Raw genomic sequence first — 26849 nt, 5'->3', positions numbered from 1 at the left:
ACTGATGGCACTACGACAGCCATCAAATCCTCAGATAGCTCTGGTGGAATTGTTGTCAGTTGGTGACGACGCTCTACAGAAGCCATGAATGCCTTGGAGAAGGAAAATGAATAAATGATTAGAAGCTGAAAAAGTTCATGTCTTGAGTATCCCCTGAAGAAGATAATTTACTTCATATGTCTGTTTTTTTCTTAGAAAAATGTTAGTGATTGTTTTTCATTTTTTTTATGTTTTGTGAACAGGGTGGTGGCGACTGTCCAGAGATGAGCATCGGGGCAATTAAGATTGCCCTGGAAATCTCTCTTCCAGGTTCTTTCATCTATGTGTTTACTGATGCTCGCTCCAAAGATTATAGGCTAACCCATGAGGTGCTTCAGCTCATTCAGCAAAAACAGTCGCAGGTACAGCAAGGGTTTATGTGCAAGATTGCTTTATAGCTTGAATGTGCTGTGTTCCCAAGGAAAATATTCTTCTCTTTGAGACTCCATGAAATTCTTTTATACAGAAAGGAGCTTGATATTCCCATTCTCATAGCTGTTTTAGATTTTCTTGAAATAGAAAATTACCTGATCTCGTCCATTAAAAACTCAAATGAAAGGAAGGTTTTCTAATACTGTGATTTAAATAGTGGGAGTGAACCTTTCTGCTAGCATGGGTATTCTTGGTCAGCTTAATAGCTGGGTGACATTTAAATGTCTTGAAATAGTTATTTGTGAAACAGAAGCGCTGATAGGAGAATATCACTTGAAAAATCACTGTGAAGTGAATCTTCGTTTCTTCATGGCTTTTTTTCCCCTCACTAATGAATGCAATATCTGTCCTTGCAAAGCCCATGCAAAGCACCGTAAGTCCATGTAGAGCAATATGATTCTTTTGTCACACCATATTGCTGTCTTTACAACATTTTCCTTGCTAAATTTTGACACAATGTGTCAACTGACTTAATATTTCTGGCTTACTTGTGCGTGTGTATATATGTGTATGTATTTGCTTTTTAAACCACAGGTAGTATTTGTGCTGACGGGAGACTGTGATGACAGGGAACACATCGGTTACAAGGTCTACGAAGAAATTGCCTCAACAAGCTCTGGTCAAGTTTTTCATTTGGACAAAAAGCAAGTTAATGAGGTAAAATCTTTGGAGTTCTGCTATATTCAGAGGGGACAAGGGCCATGGCTACACACAGCTTGAGCAGCTTCGCTCTGCCTGGGTGAGAAGGCGTGCAGCAGTAGGACCGCTTGGATGAGATGCTGTTCTGTGCTGTGGGAGCAGTCCCGTGCCTGCCCTGTGCAGCACGAGCGTGTGCAGCAGCACCTTTAAATGGGCATTTTCCAAGCAACTGCCCATGAGTCAGAACAGAAATCCTCTCAACCTTAGAATAGGTGATGTAAGGTTAGGGGATGGAGAAATTAGCTGTTTGGTCTGTACAGTTTCTGCTCTGAATTTGGCAATTATTTGATGTGAAACAGTATGATTATTTTAATTAAATATACCATTTGATTGAATTTCTACATAATAAGAAAAATGAGCACAAGTTGCATAAGCAAGTAACTAAAGCCATGTATGCCACATCTATCACGCAAACAATTCTAGAAAGGGGCTATGATGTTTTAGACTTTGTTCCATGTAGTAAGCAGCAGTACTCTTGCATGAGCCTCAGATGACTAGTCATAATATACTTTTGGACAAGTTCACTGTGAAATTTTGGAGGGAAATGCTCTCCTTCAGAAGTGAGGTTCTGGGATTCTGGGATTATTTATTTATTTATGATTTTGGAAGGCAAATGTGAGCAGAGAGAACCACTTGCAAATGCTAAGCAACTCCATATTCTTAGGTAGGGCTGGTATGTGCCGTTCTATCAGCAGCCTATCTCTGCTTTCCGAGCTCCTTACACTTTGCCTGTTCTAGGAATACCAGCTTCTGCTTGAATGACAGGTTTGACTTGGAATGCTGAGTAAGGTTTTAGGTGGGGAATTGAGGTAGCAACTTCTTCCTCCTTCCCACTCCATCTCAATGTTTACTTTGAGCAAATAACGGGTGGGTTCCTCATCTAGAGGCTAGACAGCCCATGCTCTGCATAAAAGCAAAGGTTCATACCAGCAAGTTATGGTATTTTTGCACAATTTTAGGGATCTGGAAGGGGAGGGAATGGGTAGAATGCAGTCGTCTATATAGTGGGTGCTATAAGTTATCTCCCAGGGAAACTAAATGGCTTTTGTAAGTCCTGCATCCCAAATGACACCTCTAGACTTCACTTCTCAATCAGAAAGCCTACTTTAAGTGTCCACCAATGCTTGGGGAGAAGTGAAAAGGATAGATAGTGCTAGTCTGCATCAGCCTTCTAAGGTGCATATCCCTTAGGCATGCTTCAACTGAAATAAAACTTGCTGCCCTCTTCATCTGTTTGGTCAGTTGTGTGCCGAGCATCAAGGTTTATAAATGCTAAAACATAGTCACTGTTTTGAGCCCAGAGGTAGCTAATGCTGAAATGTCTATTAGGAAAATGCTACCAATAACTGAATGTGAATGCTCTGCCAAAATGGAATCTTGTCGTCTTAAAAACATTTTTGATTATTCTGCCTCTCCAAACCAAGTTATTTATAGTGTGTAAAACTGCAAATCATCATTCTCATCCTTGCCCTTTGCACATTGTGTGGAGAATGAAGCAATATTATGAACTAGCTACAAGGAAACAAACAAAGCATGACTTGGTATGTATCCAGTGCTTGTGCTGTTAAGACAAGGAAAGCTTGTTGCCTTTTTTTACTAGCTCAATATTTACAGTTAACTTTGAAACTCTTGTCAATTGACAAAGTCCTTTTGAATGAAGCTCTTTTACCAGTGTCATTGAAGGTCATGTTCTGACAGACTTGTCAGGAACTCTCTGCGCTTTACATTACTAAGAACATTTTTCTGAGTTCAAAATGCAAGTTGTGGTTTATTTAATATCTAAAAATTACTCTAGGCTTTTCCATTATTTGGAATTATAGGCATATCATCATTTCCAGAGGTAACGCTATGCAATATCAAAGAATGGCAGATTTCCCACAGTGTGGGGTCCTACGTGGTCTTAGCATATTTGGTACAGATTAATCTTGCCTTGGGCCTCTAAGGAAGTGTAAAAGTATTCTATGATCAGAGTCCTTAACTTTTCCTTTTAATCTGATTTGGTTTATAAGTTCTGCTTTTATAACTTATTAGTTATCTCTGAATGCTATTCTATTTAGCTATAAACCTGAGTGGGCTTCAGCCTGAAGCTTTTCAAACTCATCTCTAATTCATTTTATTCTGTTGGATCAGTTAAAATGAATGTCCTCTTGAATTTCATTGTCCTTTTTTTGCACTGGAAAAACTAAAGCAGTAATTTTTCATTTTGTCTCCATTGTCTTGTTATGGTTATTAGCTTTATTTTACCTGAGCATTTAAGTTTTGATCTTGAAAGCCATTCCATTAGGATTGGCTTGTAAAGCTGCTGAGTACTGCCTTGCAGAGTATTATATTCAAAGGAGATTTCTATTTGTAGTGTAGCTTTCACACGCAGTGTCTTAGTTGTATATAGTTGTAATACACACCTATATAAGCACTAGTAGGATGTAATCTGGATCTTATCTTTGGGTTAAAGTATGCACTCACAGATAGATAGGCAACGAAATGGTTAACTTGAAATAGTCTTTCTTTGACTGTTTGAGAAATAGTCTTGAGACGTAGAATAAATAAATGGGATGGGAGACTGTACTTCATATATTTTCCAGGTTTAAGTATGCATTCCAAGAAATGACCTGACAGCAGGGCAGGTTGCAAGAGCAAGTTCTCTGGAGAAGTGCTCTAAATTAATTCTGTGTTTGCCCTTCCCCCTCTAATAATATTCATCAAGTCACATTTTGGCAGACCCACAAAAGCTACAGTTGTTTGGGGGGCTTTATGTAAGGATCCCAAAGGAGAAAATATCTACTTCAAAACCAATATTACAGCAGAATTGCAAAGCTCTTTGGAACGAGAGAGTTGGGAAATAAGACTTCCAGATTTGCTGCTGAACTTTGGGGAAAAACTTAACCACACAAGAAAGTTACTCCCAGCCTTATGACAGCTGGGTCATTGGCCCTGGCTCTCATTTTGAACTTGAACTCTCAAATATGTTCATTTAAAAACTGTTGTTGGGTTCTGTTCTGAATTCCCTTTCACTTTGACTCCCTTTCACTTTGAGTAGCTCCATTTCTGATACGTATTTGGGTTAAAAACAAAGGTTTTTTTTCCCTTGTTCTGTTTTGTTTTTCCTTTCTTAAATGGTGGTTGCACAACACAAACCCTTATCTGAAAGTCAATTTCATTTCTTCATACATCATCTGAGAGGAAAAATAATTAAAGGACAAATTCTGTTTTCAGAGGACTCCTAAGTAGCTTCATGGTCATCAGCCAGCCTGCGGGTGATTCATAAGCTGGGATTTCAGCTGTGGTTATGGTAGTTTCTGCAGAATCTGAGCACTTCGCAATCACTGTTTTACTTGTTCCTGTGGCACTTCTGTGAGCTAGAAAAGTACAGTTGTCCCTGTGAAATAAGAGTATTTAACACAGTCCAAGCCAGACTGCCTGAAGCCCTGTCCCCTGGAGTTACTCATACGGCTGCTGAGCTGTTGTCTGCTGCGGAGGAACTGCAAAACCTCGAGCTCCAGTGATTGTTCTGCAGTCTCGATGATTTGTTGCTTGTTGGATAAAAACATTGAAAGTTGAGGAATGTAATTCCCGAAGAGACAAATTCAGTTGTAGTTGTGGATTCCCAAGAACTCCTGTCTTAGAGCTTTGTTTCCTTCCATCCTGACCTGTGTTCTGTGTGAAACAGGAACCTACATTGGAGAAAAATTAGTTAAAATATCAACAGATGACAATTAATGAATACTACACCTGGATAAGGAAAATTTCCATATTGTTTCAGGCAATTAATAGTGTGTGACTAGAAATAAGCATATAACTATCCATTCCCTTTTGAAAATTGTCCTATAAGCCTAGAGTGTAAGTGTGGATTTTCCATAGAGATATCCATCTCTTTTCAACATCATGCAGGTCTTGGCTTTGGTAATATTTTCTGGGAAAAATTACTTTTATTAAGCATTAATTTTTTTTAAATTATTGCTCTACTCTGGTACACGAGCCTCTTCATTTTCAAAGTGGCAGTTACACAGATAAGGCAGTATAGTTTTTGGTGCTTGTTGTTTTTTCCCTGTTTCCCTGTTTTTCCCCAGATATTTTTTGATTTTTTTATATTGCACGACAGAACCTGAAGCGTGTGTCTCTGTTGGTTCTTTGCTTTCTGTATATTCAAAGTCCATCAGGAATATGGACTGAAAAATAATCATTTTTCTGTTTTGTTATCATTTATCTGTTCCAGAGGTATTGTATGTACCTCTATAGGGGCATGTAGCCCCTGTACAAAACATGATTGTTTTCTGCTTCTAGGTGTTGAAGTGGGTTGAAGAAGCAGTTCAAGCCTCCAAGGTGCATCTCTTGTCTACAGACCACTTGAACATGGCTGTGAATACTTGGCAGATCCCTTTTGATCCCAGTCTCAAAGAAGTTACAGTGTCCTTGAGTGGCCCTTCACCAGCCATTGAAATTCGTGACCCGTTAGGTAAAGTAGTTCATACGTTCTTTTATGTTACGGAAAAAAAGAAAAGTAATCGCTACTGTCTGCACCGTAAAAGGGAATATTTGTTTGACTTCTAATATCAAATATGCGTCAGTAGTGAAGAAGAATATTGTGTTTGCTCTCTGGTGTGTAGCTTTTTTTGTCTATTTGTCCTTAGGCAAGCAGATCAGCAAAGGATCTGGACTGAATGAATTGCTGAATATCCACAACTCTGCTAAGGTAGTAAATGTTAAAGATCCAGAGCCTGGGACATGGACAGTTAAGGTATAGTTATTGCACAGATTATGTATGATTTGTCCCATAGTTTATAATTTATTTATTAGATCTTCATCAATGAGTTTGTCTTAGTAAATGTCCTCACTGGGCTACTGTTTGCCACAAATTCTGAAGGCAGTAGCATAAAAATCTTACCAAGGTGAAGCTACTGTTTTAGGTCAAATCCTTAGGTCATTGAGCAGAAACAATAGACCACAAAACTGTTTGCAGTCCAGTGAGTGGAGACTTTCTATGGAAAGTATAGACCAGAGAGGATTTGCTGTGTATAGTGTGTCTTAAGGGCTGTGAGAGAGAAACTTTATGGGTTAGATATCTCACAAGATGGACAGTTCTATGTTTAATTCAGATTTATCAATAATCTCTTGAAGCATATAAGAAAACTGGTTAATTTAGGTGGTATCCTAGCAGTATGCACTTACAAAATGAGGCCCTAAAGGATTTGAAGTGTTAGATAGGAAAATCAACATGGTCAGTAATAATCACCAATCAAGAAATTATTATTAAGGCCTGCCGAAATGATCACATTAAAAATGACTGTAGCTCTACAGTGGTTTTTGAATTCATAAAAATTGCACATTTGTTCATGCATTTATTAAAATTATGCAAAACACATCTATTTAATCTTGATTGTTTGCAAGAGGGTTTCAGGAAGGCAGGTTTTCCTGATACGTGTGACAAATACATGTTTACTTGTACATCTCTGTTTTTCTTAATCCTCTAGTCTGTGAGGAGAAACAATAATGAAGAATTTCATTGTTCAATACTAAACTAAAAATAATTACAAGAGAATTGATAAGAATAGTACTTAGCAATCCTTTGGGACGAAATTTGCTCTTACACGCTTGCAAAACACTCAATTCCTAGGTGCACCTATAAGAGACATCTACTTCTATTAGTAAATGTAACATCTTATAAAGTTATTCTAACATTAAAACTTCCTAAGTGTCCCAAGGTCTGAATAATTGAAAAGAGAGGGATACTTTCCCAAGTTACTCTTTTTCTATGCTGAGTTTACTCAGCCTTAGTCATTGGCGTATTTTATTTGCGCTAAGATTTTAAGACTGCTGCTAGAGAGTTAGAAAAACTTTGTGAAATGTTTATTCGCACTATAAATTCTGTGATTAAAAAAAATGAAGTTTTAACGGCCGATTAACGCTTGATAACAGGAGTTGTTTGGCACATTGAAATATTTCATGGTTAACAAGTGGTTTATATAAAAAGATGGGTGATTTTCTGAGGTGAAAGGCTAGCTAAATAGAAGCAAAGAAGGGTTGTCTTGACAGACATCAATTTGTTATAGTGTCTAAATAGATGCATTGGGTAGTTGGTTATGGAAAAACATGCTTAGTTTAAAAATAGTCATTGCAGCTGTACTGAAGACAGTTCCTGAATTGCAGAAATACTGTGTTTTAGATTTGGCTCAGATAATGCTGTTCCTGAGAAACGAATTCAATTGGTACTTTTTGCAGGCACTGCAATTATAGGATCCAGGATCTAAAACCTAAGCCTTGCTAATGGCTTTTTTTATCAATAGATTTTGATATATGCCTCCGTTCTGCCTTGTTTTTACAGAACTCAGCTGACATGTCAGTTCAGTAAGTAACTTGGCAAGCCCTGATGTGCTGCTTGTGCCCATGGTTTCTTGTTTTGTGTTTTCAGACATCCAGCAGTGGAAGACACTCTGTTCGAATCACAGGTCTCAGCACCATTGATTTTCGAGCAGGATTTTCTAAGAAGCCAACCTTAGACTTTAAAAGAACATCCAGCAGACCAGTGCAAGGTTGGTTTCCAGTTTATTTCTTGCAGGGCGAGTTATTTTGAGGAGTGTGCTGAGGTCCCCCCAGATGAGTAGAACTTCATGATATGAACCTCATGGTAAAGCCTGGCCCACTGGCTTGTCTATAGATCATTACATGTGGGATAGCAGTGAATTGTCTTGTCATACTGCAGTCATCTTCTATATTAGCTGGGTTTGTGTGTTTCTGCTAATTTTGGAGGCTTAAAAAAGAGCTTTTGGCCCTGGGATATGGTGGGGAATTAATAAAACAGTTTCTATTACAGACACATCTGTTGAAAATCAGCAATTTAAATCCAAATCAGTGCTGTGTCTCCCAAGAGCTAATAAACCTGGCACAGTTCAGTACAGTTTAGTCTCCTGCTCCTTGTTAAGTAAAAGATTGTCACTAAATGGTGCATTTGTGGGACCAAGGGCCACGCATGCAGATGGAGTTTAACCTTTCCTCCTCTATTTGGGAACTTAAATAGTGTGTTCCTGTTTTTCTAGGGATTCCTACCTTTGTGCTGCTGAATACCACGGGAATCGCTCTTCCAGCTCGAGTAGACCGACTGGAGCTTCTGAGCATCACAGGGGAACTTCTCAAGACTTTGCCAGTGAAATACTATCCTGACAGAAAGCCCTATGGGCTGTGGAACATTTCTGACTTTATTCCACCACAGGAAGCCTTTTTCGTCAAAATAACGGGCTATGACAAGGATGGTTATCTTTTTCAGAGAATTTCAAGTGTTTCATTTTCTAGTATTATTCCTGGTAAGAGGTTTCAGCTTTAATTGAATGTGCATTTGTCATATCTGAATTACATCAAATTGCTGTCTAATCTTGTTTTTACTCACTCAAGTACTGAAAAAGAATTTCCTGCTGTTTCCATCCAAAGTTCTGTCTGTATGTTGTGAAGAAAATTGAATTTTGTTATCTACTAAGTATAATTTAATCAGAATTTTCTTTTTAATGAGGTGATAAGGTGAGGTATATGTCAGTAGTTTATTAATAATTTTGGGGGGAATGTTTTCTTTCCTCAGAGGCTCCAAAAGTAACAATGCCTGACAAAACTCCAGGATATTATTTGCAGCCTGGGTCCATTCCTTGTCACGTAGAGAGTCTTATACCTTTCACTCAACATTTTAGTAAAAATGGAATTAAACTAGGAGTGGATCAGTTCTTCAAGTAAGTAATATTTTTTTCTATGCTATTTAATTTTCTATTTACATCCTATTATTTCATCTATTATTATTATGTGCTGTTTATATTCTTTGTTTTTATCTGTGATGTTTTTTAGGGAGTCCATACTTTTAGATGGAAATTCATAGCCTGTATGAGAAGGGCATGTTTTTGAGGAGAGGGCACACACTTAAGATTGTAAAGGTCTGCCTGAAATCCCTCTTTCAAATGCAGACACCTTTAAGCCTTGTTTATAGCATTTGTAAGTTTGGAAGGCAAATGCTGTTGTATTTGTGCTCTCTTTCACAAGCTCTACAAAGTAGATTAGTAAATACGAAGTTCCCTGCCCCTCAACATACCTGCTTCTACCCCCAAAATTGGATTGTGTGCTTTTTCTATGTAGAATGAGATGGGAATAAAAAATTTACAAGAAATTTATGTTAAAATATGTAAAATAAATCAAACACTGTGGTCCATTTTTTAAGTCTTTAATTTAAAACATGAGAAATACAAAGCAGAAACCAGTCTCTCCTTGTTTTCTACATATCCAGTACCTTTATTATTTGTGTGTTCTCTGTGTGATTGTATTACAGAATAGGTGAATAACAGATCCTCCAAAGCAACTTAATGAGATATGTCCCAAGCCAAATGTTATTGATCTTGATCTACAGATAAATAGATTCTAATATGATTTATTTTAGCAGCTTTTATAAGTAGTGAAGTTCTAGACGGGATTAGTCCAAATTTGAGCTGTTTAATTCTGCAGTGGATGAGTTCTGGTGACAAAATATCCTGTTTGCTCAAATATTTGTTTATATGCTTAGCTCAAGAAGCAAATGATTTATGTGCATTTCGATGCCTTACGTGCAGTTTGATCAGCAGGCAACGTCAGAGTGAAACACGTGAAAAGGGTTTGGGTAGATAGATGACCTGGTGCTGCAGGGTACTGAGCGATCACTGTCCTACACAGTGAGGAGCAGTGTGTGGCTTCCCCGATTTAAGGGCTATGCCAAAGCTCTCTCAGATGCCTCGCAGTGGCTCTTTGCTGCTGCTGCCACTGCTCTTTTTTGAACTGATCACTGCCCGCCTGCTTGGCCGAACTTCTCCGCTCTGGACACGTTTCCTTTTACACACTCAGGGCTTCCATCTTACACAGCTGTTATATGGCTAAAGCCGGGAATGAAGAATAGAATTGTGTAACTTGACTTTTAACTTACTTTTCTTTACGAAAAGTTTTTCACTTTTGACTTGGAAGAAATACTGCTTTATTCTGTTTCGTGTTGGCAGTTACTGATGCTTTTATCTGCCAGCATTCCACTGTTGAATGCCTTGAATTTGGTGTGTGATATATTAGGTTATCTATAATAAATGTGAAATAAGGGAGTAAGTAGGGAGTCCTTTAAGGTCATGGTACACTGTTTGCATTTACAGTATAATCCGCTGGCTGGGTTGTCTGTCTCTTGGTGTTACAACACTGAACTTTGACGTATATTCCAAGTTTCTTTCTCCTCTTCTTCCTGTATCCTTTAAGGATTGATAAATGACTTTACTCAGTCAAGGAAAAAGGAAGTGAAAAACATTGCTAAATCAGAGCTCTCCCGTAGTGTGGAAGCTGGTGGCCAAAGCTCTCATGGTTAAGACGGTCACATTAGTGGTTCGTGGGTTGGTTTGTGCATTGTAGCAACAAGCCTCAGCACAGGCTGGGCTCTGCATGGGTCATTCCTGTCAGCTGCAGTAGGCCCGTTGCATCCTCTCTTGTATGAGATGTAGTTAGGAGTCTTAATCTATAGAGTTCCTGAAGCCAGTGACACTGTATACAATTATGTTCTTATTTCAAATATTGCATTTGACAAATATATGGGATGCTTAAATCAGCTGTGTCTGCTGTGATTTATATGCAAATGCCAGGTATTTCTCTAGATGTCTCTTGTGGGGTTTTGCTCACAACCACAGCTTTTCTGGTACACCCTATACTTCTTTATTACATTAATTTTTGTCTTTACATTTATTGTGGTAGCTAGGTGATGTGCAGAATATTCAAGTACCTATTGTCATAACTTGAGATGAAGCCAGAAAGCCAGCTTCATATAGGTCCTTCATACCTTGCAGCTTTGTAGAAGCTTGAGACAGAGCTGGCCCTGTAGTCTGAAAAGTCAAGGTGACTCCCTGAACGTGCTCTGGAAGCAAAGGCCATTTTGTAGTGACAAATATGGGAGAAGGTGCCCTCTCCACTGTATGGACCTGGTATATTTATGTATAGAAAGAGGGTAAACCAGGCTGTGTCCAGTAAAGAACAGGGTGTCGTTTTGTGTGTAGCCCCTGCCGTGTACCTGGGAGTTGGAGACTTTCCTGCTGGAAGGATTAACCTTTTACCTTTTGTTGCACCTTTTCTGGTAGGAGGTTTGATACCTGGCTTTAAACAGAAACAATGTGGGAAAAAGGAAGCTAAGGAAATATAGCTTCTAAAATAGTAAAGTAACAGCAGAGAATGAGCAGCTGAGTGTGAGAGTGCAAACACAGTAGCCTTGGGAATTGTGAGGCTACTGTTGACATCTGTTAAAGGCATGTTTGTGGGTGCTTAATTGATTCACTCTGCAAAAAGTCACATTTCTGAATAGTTAACTGAAACCTGACAGTGTCTGCATCTCCCCCGCTCCAGAGAGTCGTCTAGCGTGAGCTGGGACATGGAGCGCGTCTCCCTGGCCGACGAAGGCCTGTACGAGTGCAGCGCGACGAGCAGCGCCGGCACCGGTCGCGCGCACACCTTCCTGGATGTGTCAGGTAGTATTAATAAGCCTGCTGGGCTGGCGTGTCATAGTGCACTTAATGGGGAGTAATCACACAGGGGCCATTAAAATATATTTAGAACCCAGAAGCGTGAGGAGAATGGATAAAATGGATAAAAAAAAAAAAAAAAAACTCCCTGGTGATTGTAGTGAATCAGTATGTCTCATCTTAACTATTCACTTGGAGAATGTGTGTCCAGTTAGCACTTACCTTCCAGTCTCACTGTTCCAGATGTGTACATATTGATGCTCAGTCTTGACACTAAAAATATCTTTTTCTCTGTGGAGAGAAGTGAAAGACAATCTTGAGCGTTGTTCTCTCATGAGCCTGGTGGCACTTGGAAGCTGGGACTGTGCCCAGGCTTTCGCATATTGTCTCCTTTAACAGGCGCTGTGAGATCTCCTGAGACTGACACCCTATGTAAACATGAGCAATTAGCTCTATTTTGAACCATACAGTAGATTAATGTGATGGAAGTGCTTTGAAATCCTTGTGTACAAATATTTGGAAGAGTTATTTGCATATTTCTGCTCTATAGAAAGTAAAGAGCCTTTTCAAAGTGTTTTCAGTTTGCCCAGCTGACAGACAGTACAGCTCAGATTAGCCATTTTGACAGCTGCTGTATGAAAGGCATTGGAACTGTGTCAACATGAAGTGAAAACACTTCAGGAAAAAGCAAATACATGAGTTTGACTTAGTCTTACTAGTATTAAATGTTTAGAATGTCAAAGGGCTTGTTAGCTTGTGCAGGCACCTTAACTGAAGTGCTAGTAAAAGATGGTCTGAATGTGGGGAATTCAGTTTAAGGTGCCAAAAAGCTGGTGTGGTCTTAAAGGTCTCACCCTGGGCTGGCAGCCAAAGGACAAGGGCATTTTAGTCCTTTCCTGGCCTAGGAAAAGTAAGCAAGTCTCAGTAAGCAAGTCTGGCTTTTGTTGGCTCTTCTCTGCACGTGTGAAAATGCATGGTGATGGTTATAGGAGTGATTGCTGGGGGGGACATTGTCTAAAGGGAATCAGAGCTGACCAACCAGCTAAGGAGAGCATGGGCGAGATGGCTGTGCAGAGAGCTCGCAGGAGCTTGTGCGCCTCATCAGACACTCCATAAGAGACTTGCATGAGGAAGACTCTCCTTTTTTTCCCTTCTGCATGCTTGCTTTGCTTATGGGGATTAATTTTGATGTATGCTGATAAGGATTTGGTCTTGCTCTTACCAATGTCTCCTGTTAGAGCATCCCACTTGAGCTACTACTCATTGCAGATCTTTGTGTGGTTAAGAATCATTCTGACTGAGGACATAGGACTGGAGTATATGTCCTTCTTAATGGGAATGCATAGCATGTCATGTATTTAGTTTGTTTTCTTTCTCATTAATATTTAAATGTTTCTTCGGTCATAAGAAGAATCAAGATGAATATTCCTATTTTAAGCATTTGTGGGTTTTGAAATTAAATTCTAGTAGAAACATATTGCAGCTGTGTTCTTCTCGGTACCACAGAAGTGTGCGTAGGAACAGGAAGCAAACAAATAGCAGGAGCTGCAGCGTAAATATCTACTGATAAGAAGAAAAAGACTGAAGTGACCTAAGATCTGAATGGAAGCTAGCACATTAATAACATAATGATGTTTAAACCAACTGTTGACTGGAACTCGCTGTCCTTACTAAAACAGTTTTAGTAGCACTTCTCTTTCATATAAAAGCCTGCTTGTATTGAAAGGAAGGGGGGGGGGAAGTCTTACAGTGTAGCTCAAATTCCATGTGGAACACTTCAATTGAAGATCAAACTTCCAGACCAAATGGAGATCCTGTCTGCCCATTTTGTTACAGTGGTCCTTGGTCTCACATAGACTTCCTTTTGGTGCAAGATTAGAGTGGGTGGTTAGATCAACTCAAAGATGAGTGTGAAAGACACTTCTTTCCAGTAGTCCTGCACTGTGTCCTTTCTCATGCATGTCTGTGGGATGAAACATTTGTACCATCCGAAATGGCACGATAGATCTTTCCCATAGATCACATGTAATTGAATTATATAAGCTGCTGGCATGCAAGTTGGCATCAAGCTTATCTGTGTTATGTTTCATGGCTTCATCAATCCACAATGAGGTATCAAACTGGTACTGCCAAACTATTTCTCTAGTGATAATAATGCTAATATTTCTATTTATCAAGAATCTACAAACAAGACAAAGGAATCCACATCTTTCCTTTGTTTTGTTCTTCTTGTTTCTGCACAGAGCCTCCACCTGTGATTCAGGTTCCTAATAACGTCACAGTTGTTCCTGGTGAAGGAGCCATCTTGACATGCCTGACGTCAAGTACCGTGCGCTACAATCTCACCTGGCAGAGGAATGGCAGGGACGTGAGGCTTGAGGAACCACTGCGCATGAGGGTGATGAGCAACCTGTCTTTAGAAGTGAAAGCTGTAAAGCTCACCGATGCTGGCAAGTACACGTGTATCGCTGCCAACGAGGGTGGAGCTACCACTGCATCCGTCTTCCTTACAGTGCAAGGTAACAGGGCATCTGCCTTCATCATATTCTGATGTTATTTTTGAGTCCTGTCATAACAGGTTCATGTTCTAGGCTCATTTTGGGAGAAGAATGCAGCTTGGAGACAGATAGAAAGAACACCTTAGAGACTGATAGAGTATTATTTAGCCTTTCTTATTTTAAAATAGCCACAGAAGTTACCAAATAATACTAGGACTCGTTTGGTAAGACTTAAATCAGTGCTGCCTCTTCGTACTGAGAATAAAGTTCAAAAAATAAGTGCCATCATTTGCTTTAGAGGTAAGTCTCTTAATTTGGATGTCCTGCAGATTTCTCTCCACTTGCCTTGAAGTGATAGGAACTTCTGGTCCTAGCCTCAATCCTGTGAATAGGAAGAGGCAGCAAAATGCAAAACACATTTGGAAGAAGTGGTGGGGGGTGGAACACGGAACTATTCTGTCCCATATTTTTAGTTTTTGGCTCTTGATAAACTGCTTGTGAGTAGCTCAGCTCTGACAGGTTTTCTGCTTACTAATGATACTGGGTCATGTTCATTCCGTAACAGGAAACTCCTTTGACTTCACTGCTCTAGTTCTAGGGCTTAGTTGATGGAACACTAAAAAAAAGTGGGATAGGGGAATCAATGGTACTACCTTAGCTAAGGTGTTTGGAACCAAAGAAGAGAGGAATTACAGTACTGCCTACAGGGATGGGGTTCAAACTTCTGTGTGGAGGAAGGGCTTTACTGGCTTCCTGAGTTGCAGTAAGTAGATGTGCAATGAATTATGTAGAACCTATTACAAAATAAAGCAGAGGCATTTCCTTACTGAGCTGTTTCAGTTGCCCTTTGGACATCTATAGCAGAGTCTAACTGCTGAAGTCCTGATAAGGTTAAAAGGGAGAAAAATGAGAAACTCTTAAACCCTCTAAACCTTTGGAAAACTGACAGTTTTGTCTGAAATTATCCAGGATTTTTCAATGAAGGCAATCATTTGACCATGTCAGAGGCAACAGTAGAAGCTCTCTTCCCCACCCATCTCTTCCTGGGATTTAGATTTTTCTCCCTAATGTCTGTAGACCAGCTGGGAGATATAACAAAGTGACCAAATTGCTTCTGGCAGGTTCTTACAGTAAAGCTCAAGTTTACTGCTGTCTCAGCAGAATATGTAGTTTCAAATCACACATATATCTGAGAATGATTATGTCAGATAGTTGGGAATTACATTTTGGCTGGCACTGGTACTGCTAACAGCCTTAAAACGTGCCTGAGATAACCCCCTTGGATGGTTTTGACAGGAGTAGCTGATAAGACTGGCAAGTATTTTCTTTTGGTTTTGGTGAAGCGTGCTTACAGCAGAGCTAGGCTGCAGGAAAGACTAAGCTGCCTTCAGATTTCAGCAGTAGTGTCTGTGTCTTCCTTGGGAGCCTGTAACCTACCTGCAGCCCTGCACAGAGCTGTTGCAGAAGCTCTGTGGCAGCAGAATTTCTTCTCCTCATTTCAGTTTGATCTGTCCCTTTTCTGGAGATGCACTGATCTGTGGCTCCCTGTGTCACACACGAGCCTTACCATTTGCTAAGAGCGCACAAGAACTGTGGAGCAAAGAGTGACTTATTGAAAAAGAGAAAGCTTGGAAGGATTGTCATGTGAAAACTCCAAAGAGGGCAGGTAACCCCAGAGATTGTGTTAAATTCAGAGGCTGGGTTGAATCCCAGTAGTATTGCTGGGGTGGCTTCATATTGATCCCTGGATATTCTCTAAATCAGAAGAGAATAAACTCTGCTTTTTGTCCCTACTTTTCTTGGAGTGAGTTGAAGTAGAGAAGAAAAGCTGGTAGCTATCAAAATAATCCAGCATCTACTTTACATGCTTAATGTTTGTTTTGAAACTTTTCAGCTTGATAATGCTGCTTCTGAAAGAGAATGTTCATCTGATTTTTTTATTTATTTTCTTACAGCTGTGCAAATACAGATTGAGTCCTTGAATGAGAGGTGACTTTTCCACCCATTTTAAGTGTTGCACGCTAGCGCTAAGCCAAGTTAGGTGAAGACCCCTTTTAGAGCTTGTGTCTACTTGTGGTGTGGCAGAAAAGTGGAAAGGTCACCAAATGCAGCTCTATACACTAGTTCTTGCTTTGATAACTATAAAATGTTTTTGATGTTTTTCACCTGCATAAGTAATATTGACCCTTTGGGATTTTGAGAAACACTCCATTAAACTCCAGTCCTGACATGTGATGCTGCTAGATGTAATTTTATGGGTTGTCTTGATTTTGTATGTGTTTTGGTTTGAGTAAGTAAGAATAAACAATGAAATACTTGTTTTGGGGATTGCAATTATCTTTTGCCTCTACTGTGGAACGCTGCCCACATTAAAGGTACAGTGGGAGAAAATAGAACTTAGTAGCCCAAGAAGGTGCAATCGTGCTATCCTGGACACTGCTCAGCTTGAAATACAGGTTAAGGAAAGCTTGTTGAGGGGACGAGGAATGTGATTTGAGCGATCCAAAGCACTGGTGTAATGTTCAGGCCCCACACAAGGAGCAGGAGCCAGCGCTGAGCACCCTGTGACCTTCAGCAGGAATATGCAATTCTGCACATCCTTCTTCATTTCTTCTCTTTATGCACAATTTTTCTTTCACGTCTTTCATCTTGCTGCTGAACAAAACTGAAATACTACCATGAATATCTTCTGTTAAATGCATATTGATTGAAACATGATTTAAGCTGAAACAATACAAATTGGATGAGTAGAGAAAATTCCTTCTGGGTAACAAGATTCTTCAGTATTTGTAAAACTTTATTTTTTATGTTCAAATGTTAAGTTGACTTTTGGGTGTTTCTGTGTTTCTATAGCTTTCTTGGGTGCATTCTTGACACCAGAAGAATGTAGGTTTTCAGAAAGCGGATCTCAAAGTCATGTTTCCCTTCCTCTATCTCCACTGAGAAACTAAGGCATATCTGTAAAACTTACAGACACACAAGAAATTGTGGATGTTGGTGTGGTCACTTCATCCTTAACAGTGTAAAAAAACCAATTAATTCTTTGTGCTACTGTTGTAGTCCCTGTAGAACATAAAGCAGTGTTCATCATAAAAACACATCCTGCAGTCTTGGTAGTTTGGAGCACAGGGAAGTTCAGACTCCTCTCTCTTTACTTCCTACTGACACGACTGGGTCATGAGTCCAGGGAGCCACTGCTGGTGCAGAGCTGCTCTCCTGCCAGAGCTCTGTACTCAGCTGTGCACAAGAGTGGCCAAATGTTTATGGTAAAGTGTGGAGGAAGCAAAAGTTGCAAAATTCACACCTTTAAACTGTTCCTTGCCAAAGCAATAGTTTTGAATCATTGTTTGTGGAATTAATAAGACGACAAGAAAGACTTTAGAAGATGCTGTAGAAAAGATATTGATTCTTTATGGCTTTTAGGAAAGTTCCATTAAAAAATGCAAAATAAAAAAAAAGCACTCTAAGAAAGGCAGCTTCTTTTTGTGGCTAATAAAAGATGATAAAGGTGTGTGTTTTTATATATGCACTTGATAAATTACAGAACACATCCCCTATTTTTATATTACATGGCCAGGGGCCCCCCCAACATTACAAGTACGCCTGCTTCCATGTACCAAAGGGCAACCCCTTCTCTCCAGCAGCCCCTTGCATGGTGCCTCCCTGTTCTTTGTGGTTTCCTTGGGGCTCTCAGTGGGTTGGGTAATGGGAGGAATTTATGGTCCTTGTTTGCTCCCATACATGCAGTTTACCAAAGGCTAAACTGCACCTGATTGCTCTGAAGCCCATTCTAACTCCCATTGTGGCTGCTGTTCTCTTCTAGCAAGCAAGGAGTGCACAGTGTGATGCTGCTGCTGCTTGGTGGTAGTTTGAGTGCAAACCAGCAGCAGCAACTCTTAAGTTTTACTCCTGATCCTGCTGTACCTGCTCCTGAGGGCCATGTGGCCACAGAGCAGGCGGGAGCCAAGTCCCGCGCTGCAGGAGCAGCAGCAGGAGCTTAGGCCCTGCCTGGGGCCAGCGTGTGCACCGTGTCTCCTGGAGGCTCCTGGCAGGATTTGAGAGAGAACAAAAATAGCCGAGAAAGCTGCACACAGCGGGAAGCACTCAAGGGCCCTTCACTTGTTGACATCCATGTCGTCCCTCTCCCTGTCCCTCATATCTGAGTTCAACACTAGAGGGATGGCTCTGCCTTCCTCTGGTGTCTTTTTTCCAGGATCTTGGAAAATTCAGAGCTTTTAGGAAACCCACCAGGGATTTTGGTAAGACTCTTGCAGATGTTATTAAGTTCACTGTAGGATAGAAAAGCAACAAATTGGCGAAGGTTGAGGAACATAAAATTAGGAATAGAAAAGATATTTTATAGCTACATCCAAGTTCACAATTTTGTTTATCTACATATAAGTTATTTATTTGTTGTTCTGCTCATGCAAATGTGGCCACTCTCAATGGCAATATAGTTCTGATTTTTTTTAATGCATATTTAGTTATGGATCTCAGACTCTTCTCCAAGATCTCGCAGCCCATTAATGACTGAAACAAAGTTATCCAGTCCTAGCACTAGTTCTGCTATGCGGAATTAGTGAACCATGGCAGAGCATCAGGTCACATATTGCATCGAAAAAAATCTCCCTTAAAGCACCATTATTAATCTCCCTTAAAGAACCATTTCCTTTAAAGGCTATATGCGTGATAGGGATGGTATGTATGTTTTCATGATATGCCAGCAAACCTTAAGTTTTCATAAAACTTGAACCAAAACATAGTGCAGATATTTGAAATAAAAGTATATAACAAATTAAATAAGTTACATGCATAATCTGTAGGATGATGTTACCATTAGTTATATCTTAAACCCCCTTACTGTGCTCCTGGAGAAATGTTTTCCGATTCAGCTGAGCTGTGTTACAAGCCAAGTTGTTCTGTAAGAGCACTCTGTTTGTATCTATTTTAGTCCATGATTTTTTAAGTGCATAGCATTAAATGGTGGAACCTAAAATAATAATTTTCCTCCCCACATGCTAATCAGGTGGACGCAGGATTACTCCTTCCAGGGAATCCAAGGGCTGGGAGGGCTCCTGCTTTCCTTGCTCTTTACGGAATGAGTTATGGGTAAAAAGACCCTGGAAGTTGCCCATCAGGACACTTTTAAATCCTCTATCCTGCAGAGTTCTGCCCTGCATCGATGCATTATATTTACTGCCTATTGCTGATTTTTCCATAGCAGCAGTAAAACCTTCTCAAAGACCTGTTGCCTGAGCCTCTGCTGTAGCAGAGCTCCCACCGGAGCCAGGATGAGCGAGCTGTGCAGCACAGCTCCATGTTCCCCCTCCACATACCTGGATTCAGCTTCTGCTCTCCCAAAGGCTAGGGCAGGCTTAGCCTTCAGTCCAGGAGTGCTCAGCAAAAGCCATTCCCTGCACAAATATATTAAAACTCAGGCAGCACGTGATTGGCAAAAGCCCAAACTAAGGCCTTGCCCCAGCAGTAGCCACTGTTTTGTTAACTCTTACCTTAACAGGTAAGCGGCAGTGTTAGTGCTGTAGATTTCTTCTTTCTCAGGCAGTGAGCGGTGTGTGTCTTCCCTCCACTCTAACCAGACCTTGTGGCCTTGATGTCTTGTGCTGGTGAACTTACTTGATCCATACTGTTTTTCAGTATTGGTATTTACGTTTGGGAGCTCTGTGTTGTGTATTGCAGTACAAAGTGTATAGGTATGTGAGTTAACTGGTCTCTGTAACCTGAATCTTGACTTAACCTTGCCTTTTAATACCTTAGCTGTGATGTCTTATGCTGAGGAATTAGCTGATAGAGGAAGAGAAAGGAGTGAAATCTAAGGAAACATAACAAATTTAAGAAATATGAACTCTCTGAATAACATCTAATTACATCTAATAAAATCTTCTAATTTGCTGTTTTTTCTTTTAATAGAACCACCTAGAGTTGTCATCTCACCCAAGAATCAGACTTTTACAGAAGGCTCTGAGGTGTCTATCAGATGCTCTGCAACAGGTTATCCAAAGCCAACAGTAGTATGGACGCATAACGATATGTTTGTTATTGGTTCAAGCAGGTAAGTGCTATAGCTCCCTCTTTTGTTTTTTCCTTTTTGTGAAAGAGGTTTTGAAGACTGCTAAGATATTCTTACTGTTTCTTCTACAGCAGTCTGTGAGGTTAGAGTCAATCTGTGTACCTCAAACTTAATCTTCATGGCTCTTTAATTGCAGTTACCTCATCTCTGAAATATAAATACTATAATATGAAGAAGGTGATTGCCTTCTTCAGAAGTTTTTCCCTAGATTAAATTTTAAACTGTTCACTAAACGTATTGAAATTCTCTGAGAGTTTATAATAAAACTGAATATTGATGTTTGTCTTAAATAAAAAACAGTGATGCTTCTCTGTAAATCTTTTGGTCATAGGGCTGCTGTTGCTTGGAGTTGTGGACTCATTTTCTTTTCCTTACGATTTTGGTTGATCCTCTGTTTATCTGTAGGTATAGATTGTCCCCAGAAGGTACTTTAATCATAAGAAAGGCAATTCTAAAAGATGAAGGAATTTATGGTTGCTTGGCAAGTAACTCGGCTGGGACAGAGAAACAGACGTCCACCCTTACCTACATTGGTAAGCAGGAAAAGAACAAAGCAATGAAATTAAAAGTAGCAAAACTAATACATGATCAATGAGGAAGCATTAGCATTTAGATCATTTAGAATTTAGCCATGTAGAACATTTCAGAATTATTTTCAAAAAAATGAGGGAAGATGTTGAACAGCTCCCAAATGTCTCTCAGTTTTTGTTCAAATGAAAACAATGTTGTTAGATAACTTGGGCTTGATATTTCTGATTATTCTACTTTTAAGAGAAAATTAAGCTATTAAAGTAAGGTAAGTGTGTGACTAAATAGTTCTTTGTAGGAACTGTTTTTGTAAATTCCTGTAGCATGTTCTAGATTCTGGAGTACTGAACTGTATTTTGTCCTCTGAACACTGCAGTAACACATGTTTTACTGAATTAGAAAGAAAAATAATAGCAATGTACTAAGGTTCCTAGTAGTTAACATCTAGCTGGAGAGTGAGGGATACTCTCAATCTTTTTACTCCCTGCTTGATCAAGTTCTTTTATTTCTTTCACTGAATACCTGTGTATTCTACTCACCTTCTAGGTGCTCTGGGTATTCAAAATGCTTGTTTTTCCTCTTTGTTAGTGTTTGGCAGTTACCCTTTGCATTTCTTAAGTCTGATTGATTTTTAATATAAATAATCTGTCCATCTAACAAGAGAAAGACTGGACTAACTAGTCTTTCATGAATATGTCTTAAAAATGGTATATGCTTTGGGTGAGGAACTCATATTTTTCTGTTTTGTTTCTTTTTAGAGGGTCCAACATTGACCATAGTTCAAAATGAAATTCTGGTAGCCCTTGGAGACACAACTGTTATGGAATGTAAAACAACTGGAATCCCACATCCCCAAGTTAAATGGTTTAAAGGTGCCTTTCTTACTTTGTGTTGGATTTATTTACTGAAGCAGTTGTATTTTAAACAGTGATCTTGAAGTGACTTCTTTCTGTAGTGTTTATGTTTATAGTGTTCAACCAGTGACTGACTTATGTAGGCTTCTGATCTACAAGATGCAGCATGTGACTTCTAGAGCATAAGTTATTGTTTCTGTTTAAAGACATTAAATAAATATACTCTTACATAAGTTAAAAGGCAGAGCTGCTCCCCTGGCCTACTTAAATGAGGTTCTTTCTTTCTTAGAAAATATTTAGATACATTACAGAAATCTCAAAGTATCTTTCCGTTCTTGCCTTTGGATGTTTCCTCCAAGATCGTTGCAAAGCCTAAGAATTTGTTGTTCTTTCTTTTGAATTGCAGAGGTGTCTGCTGTAATTTGATAAGCAGTGAAGCAGGCAAGCGGGTGTCTCAACTGAAGGAGGTTTTTATAGAGTTAAACAAGAGTTAGAGAATCCCCCATCTTAGAACTGGTCCTTTATTTTCACAAAAAGCAGCCAGCTGCTGCATGTAGTTGTGTAAACCACCATCCTAACTCTTTTCTGGAATGCTAGCATTTTCTTTGGTAGTGCCAACAAATCCTTATCCAGTCCAGTCTTCCACCTCTGACAGTGGCTGGAGACAAGCACAAGGAACAGACGTGATCTGTTGGCAAATAACCTTCACTTAGAGCAAGCAGTTCTGAGGCCACCTAGTTGATGGTTATCTTCATCACCTAGAGCCGGAGCCAGCAGGCTTGGGCACTCGTTCCAAAGGGTTCATGTGGGCCAGTTTGGAATGCTGCCCCATAACGTGGTGGTTACTGCTGAGTGTGAAGGAGCAGAGCTGCTCTCCAGCTTCTGCAGAGTTGCGGGTTTGTCAGGAGCTGGCACACAGGTCACTGCCACCCTTAATCTCTCGTCTAGGAAGGAGAAATACATCCTTACAGTCTAAATCTCTTTCCAAAAGTAATTGAGTTTACACCCGCTTTGTAAAATAATTAATTAAATAAATAAGAATTTGCAGTAACAAATCTTCCCACTCAGTTAAATGGAAGTCAGAGTAGTTGTCTGCTAAGTGAATACAGTGATGTTGTGAAATAACTTGAAACTTGGGCACTATTTTGTTGGAATGACTTTGGTAAATACCCTGTGATATTTCAGTTCCTTTTTTTGTCTGGATTTAGGTGACTTAGAGTTGAGGGCATCTGCATTTCTCATTATTGATAGTCATCGGGGTCTTCTGAAGATTCAGGAAACGCAGGATCTGGATGCTGGTGATTATACTTGCGTGGCTACCAATGATGCAGGGAGAGCCTCTGGAAAGATTACCCTAGATGTTGGCTGTAAGTAGCTTGTGATTTTGATGATAAATTCTCCAATTTCAGTATTTCTGTATCTGGTTATTGGTGCCGTAATTTATCTGAGCTTTTGTCACGACTATGCGTATACCTTCAAATAGCTGCATATTCTGGAAACCCCTTTTTAGCGTTGTCTGCGAAGCTAAGTTTCCTTGTCTTATTTGCTAATGTCATGTTGCTTCCCTGATTCCCTATTTACGTGCTCCTTTTTTTCCAGCTCCCCCTGTTTTCACCCAGGAACCCGGTGATGAAACCGTGGACCTTGGCTCAAACATCACCCTGCCTTGCTATGTTCAGGGCTACCCAGAGCCCAGAGTTAAGTGGAGGCGGCTGAATGGTGCTTCCCTTTTCTCAAGACCCTTTGCAGTTAGTTCCATCAGTCAGCTCAGAACAGGAGCTCTGGCTATTAATAGTAGGTGGACTAAAGGTTTTTTTTGTGTATTGATATATAGTATACTGTCATACACTATATATACACACTTCAATATATGCTTTGTTATGTATGTGTTGTTTTTAAAGGGATAAAAAAGTACCATATAAATGTAATACATTTTAGTTAAGTTCTCACAAAGTCATTTCTTTACTACTTTGTGACTGATGGAAATGAGTAGTCTGACAAAAAAAAAAAAAGTATTTTAAAAGTGAAAGATTTTGGAAATCATTTAAGATGCTGTAATCTGATTTTTTGTTTGTTTGTTTGTTTTTTTCTTCCAGATCTGTGGGTCAGTGATGAGGGGACTTACATATGTGAAGCTGAAAACCAGTTTGGAAAGATTCAGTCACGACCAGCCACAGTCACAGTAACTGGACTGGGTAAGAGTGATCAATGTTAGCAACATAAGGAAAAGCAACATTTCAATGCCTGGAATGTACCTGGCATATATGATGATATTTGTACATCAAATAGGAACTCTGTGTATTATATATGTGCACAGTGACAAATCTATATGCTTATACCTGAGGGTACATTTATACCTGTATAATCTTCTGTAGAAAGTGATACTTGTATAAAATATTATAATTGAATTTAGTTAATTTTGCCTATTTGAACATTGCTTTTTGATTGACTGCAATAATTTAAATTAATTCCATCTACACTTTATTAAATGGACTTCAAAAATATTTTTTCTTTCATCTCTTTCTTATGCCTAAGTAAATTTCTTAAGGAATGATAAAGCACCATAATGCTCAATGCTTGTGCTGAATTTCCAGCCATCTAATGCATCTGAGAAATAAAAAGCATCAATGAATTTGCTCAGGGCACTGTGTTGATATAATGGGGAAGTGATCCAAGAAGACTGTAAACATCCAGTCTTGACAATAGCTGTGCTATTAAGGAACTGTTTATTATCTCAGTTGGACAGTTGGCAATAAAAGGAGGTAATATTGCTATGGAATGTATATATTTGTGGGAGCATAGGAATGGAGGTCCATCTGCCATCAGAGAAAACATTGGTTATCTTAAAACATATGGTGGGAAGCTGTATGCTAGGGACGTTTGATAGACAAGATGTTTTTACCAATTTATAAGTGTTCTTTAATCCCCATTATTTAAAAGTAACTTCTGCTGTGTGTGTATACAAGGGCTTTCTGCTGGAGCTTACAGAGCACGCAGAATTTTGGGCCGGGCTGTTGACCTCTGTTCTGATACTTTAAATTTTATGACCAGAGGAAACTACTGCTTGTATATGGTCCTCACCAAACCGACTGTTTTTATTCTTCAGTGTGTTGTCCCAGTAAGGAAAAATAATACATCAACATGGTGTCCATGGAAACTTAAGTTTTCAGGGAATGCTGTGCTGGATGCAGTTTCAGCAGAGCTGTCTTCCGCTTGCTGCAAGTCCTTAGCACTGGGCTCATTTTATGTGTATTTGCTCTATTTCCTTTTCTGTATTGTATTATCCCATCCCATTTTGATTCTTCTGCCTTCATCAGTGGTATTTCTGATACCAGAGCACTCCTAAGCACACTTTTTAAAGTGTGTTGGCACCATCATGCTGGTTTTTTTTCCCTTTTCTCTTTTTTTTATTTTATCTATTTAAATCATACAATTTTTACCATGCAAAGTATTCCTTCTGTCATATGTGCATAGCATTTGTATAAGGAGAACTTTGTCTGAAACTACTGCAAGCTACGTTAGCAAAAGAACTCATAACAAAAGTTCAGCTTTTATACTTTGCATGAATATATAAAAATACCTAATAATTCTTCTGATTATCTTTTTGTTCAAGTTACACCTCTGATTGGGATAAGCCCAGCCACAGCCAATGTAATTGAGGGGCAGCAGCTCACTCTGCCATGCGTTCTGCTTGCTGGGAACCCCATTCCAGACCGGAGGTGGATAAAAAACAACATAGTGGTAAGAATCTCTTGTTTTCTTTAAGATTCTTTGACAGAGAAAATCTGCAACCTATGTTTTCATCCATGTTAACTTGGAAAAGCAATTCTTGCAGAGAGATTCTAAGAGGTTAGTGTGCAAGTATAAAATTTACACTTGCAAAAAAACAAAAAGTGCATCACAAGATTGGGCTGGCTCACTGAAGGAAGGATCCAAGTGTCTGAGAGCTGAGTTACGGTGGCCATCCCAGCTGAACAGGAGCTGCTGCCTCCTTGGAAACAGCCAAGGAGATGGATGAGTAAAGCTGCAAGTGTGGAGTTTCTGCAGGGACTGTAATTCAGGGTGCAGCCCTTCTCTGCTGTGAGAAATGATAGCTGAGTCCAACATTAGAAACAGGCTCAAAATTAAAAAGTGGAGTTAATGGCATCCTCACATTATACTTTACTCTTATCACTGCCCATGCCAGGAAATAAAACTCCAAAGTGTAGATGAGGAAAAAGGAGACAACAGTGGAGGAGATGAAGGTCTAACAATGAAATAGGAACCAAGGGATTTGTGAATTGTCTGTCTTCCCATCCCTCTCTCCCTATTTTTATTTTATTTTACTTTTTACTGTGACAGCAGTTTTATGTATTCTAGTTAGTTCCTGAGTGTCAGCCTTAGACACTAAATACAGGATTGCTAGTGCAGCATATGCATCTCTGACAAAATTGCAGGAACTTTGAATCCTGGTAACAGAACACTATTTCCTTTTCCCTACTAAGATAAAGATACTGTGAAAATATCAGAAAAAAATGTATTTTTTTGCTTTTTTTTGAAGATGACTTTTACTGTTACCAACGGGATGAGATTGGATGACAGCATCCCTGTATTGTTAGCTGCTCTCTTAATTGTATATGTTCTGTTTCCTTCCAGAAACTCCATTGGTAATTACTCTGCACTAAGGAAGGTTGCATGCACCCTGTACCTACGTTTGTTGTCTAATTAGTTTCATTTCTTTAGCATTAGCTTTATCATCGTTCCTAAAGCCTCTTCTTCATACCTGTAATTGAAAGAAATGATAGCAAAAATTTCTTCACCTGAGTTTTCACATCTTATATTAGATAAGCTGTCTTCCACTGATATAGCTGCAGGTTATTTCCTGCTAATTTCTTCTCCAACTGTGAAATCCAGCCTTTCCCCTTGGGGCTTCAAGGAGACCTACATCAATTATGGTTTACCTGCTGGAAAGCACCTCCACAGAGAGGGACCTGGGAGTCCTGGTTGACACTAAGTTAACCATGAGTGAGCAGTGTGCCCTCGTGGCCAAGAATGCCAATGGGATCCTGGCCTGCATCAGGAGGAGCGTTGCCAGCAGGTCAAGGGAGGTGATTCTGCCCCTCTACTCAGCTCTGGTGAGGCCGCACCTGGAGTACTGGGTGCAGTTCTGGGCACCCCAGTATAGGAGGGACGTGGAGCTTCTGGAGAGGGTTCAGAGAAGGGCAACCAGGATGATTAAGGGAATGGAACATCT

General features: G+C 39.6%; 1 protein-coding gene across 1 annotated transcript in view; it reads left to right on the top strand.

Moving 5' to 3' along the window:
• Positions 1-26849, top strand: part of HMCN1 (hemicentin 1) — a 144931-nt gene that overhangs the window by 29067 nt on the left and 89015 nt on the right. The window contains exons 4-19 of the mRNA XM_026043730.1: positions 243-401; positions 1006-1128; positions 5452-5623; positions 5799-5905; positions 7577-7697; positions 8202-8465; positions 8735-8879; positions 11533-11654; positions 13892-14167; positions 20075-20216; positions 20640-20767; positions 21521-21634; positions 22825-22983; positions 23216-23410; positions 23713-23811; positions 25230-25357. Coding sequence (XP_025899515.1) covers positions 243-401; positions 1006-1128; positions 5452-5623; positions 5799-5905; positions 7577-7697; positions 8202-8465; positions 8735-8879; positions 11533-11654; positions 13892-14167; positions 20075-20216; positions 20640-20767; positions 21521-21634; positions 22825-22983; positions 23216-23410; positions 23713-23811; positions 25230-25357 — 2454 coding nt within the window. The remainder of the gene's footprint in view (positions 1-242; positions 402-1005; positions 1129-5451; positions 5624-5798; positions 5906-7576; positions 7698-8201; positions 8466-8734; positions 8880-11532; positions 11655-13891; positions 14168-20074; positions 20217-20639; positions 20768-21520; positions 21635-22824; positions 22984-23215; positions 23411-23712; positions 23812-25229; positions 25358-26849) is intronic.

This window comes from Nothoprocta perdicaria, unplaced genomic scaffold, assembly GCF_003342845.1.
Source record: "Nothoprocta perdicaria isolate Ctin4 unplaced genomic scaffold, notPer1 scaffold_338, whole genome shotgun sequence".
Lineage (NCBI taxonomy): Eukaryota > Metazoa > Chordata > Aves > Tinamiformes > Tinamidae > Nothoprocta > Nothoprocta perdicaria.
This window is presented reverse-complemented; position numbering and strand designations above follow the sequence as displayed.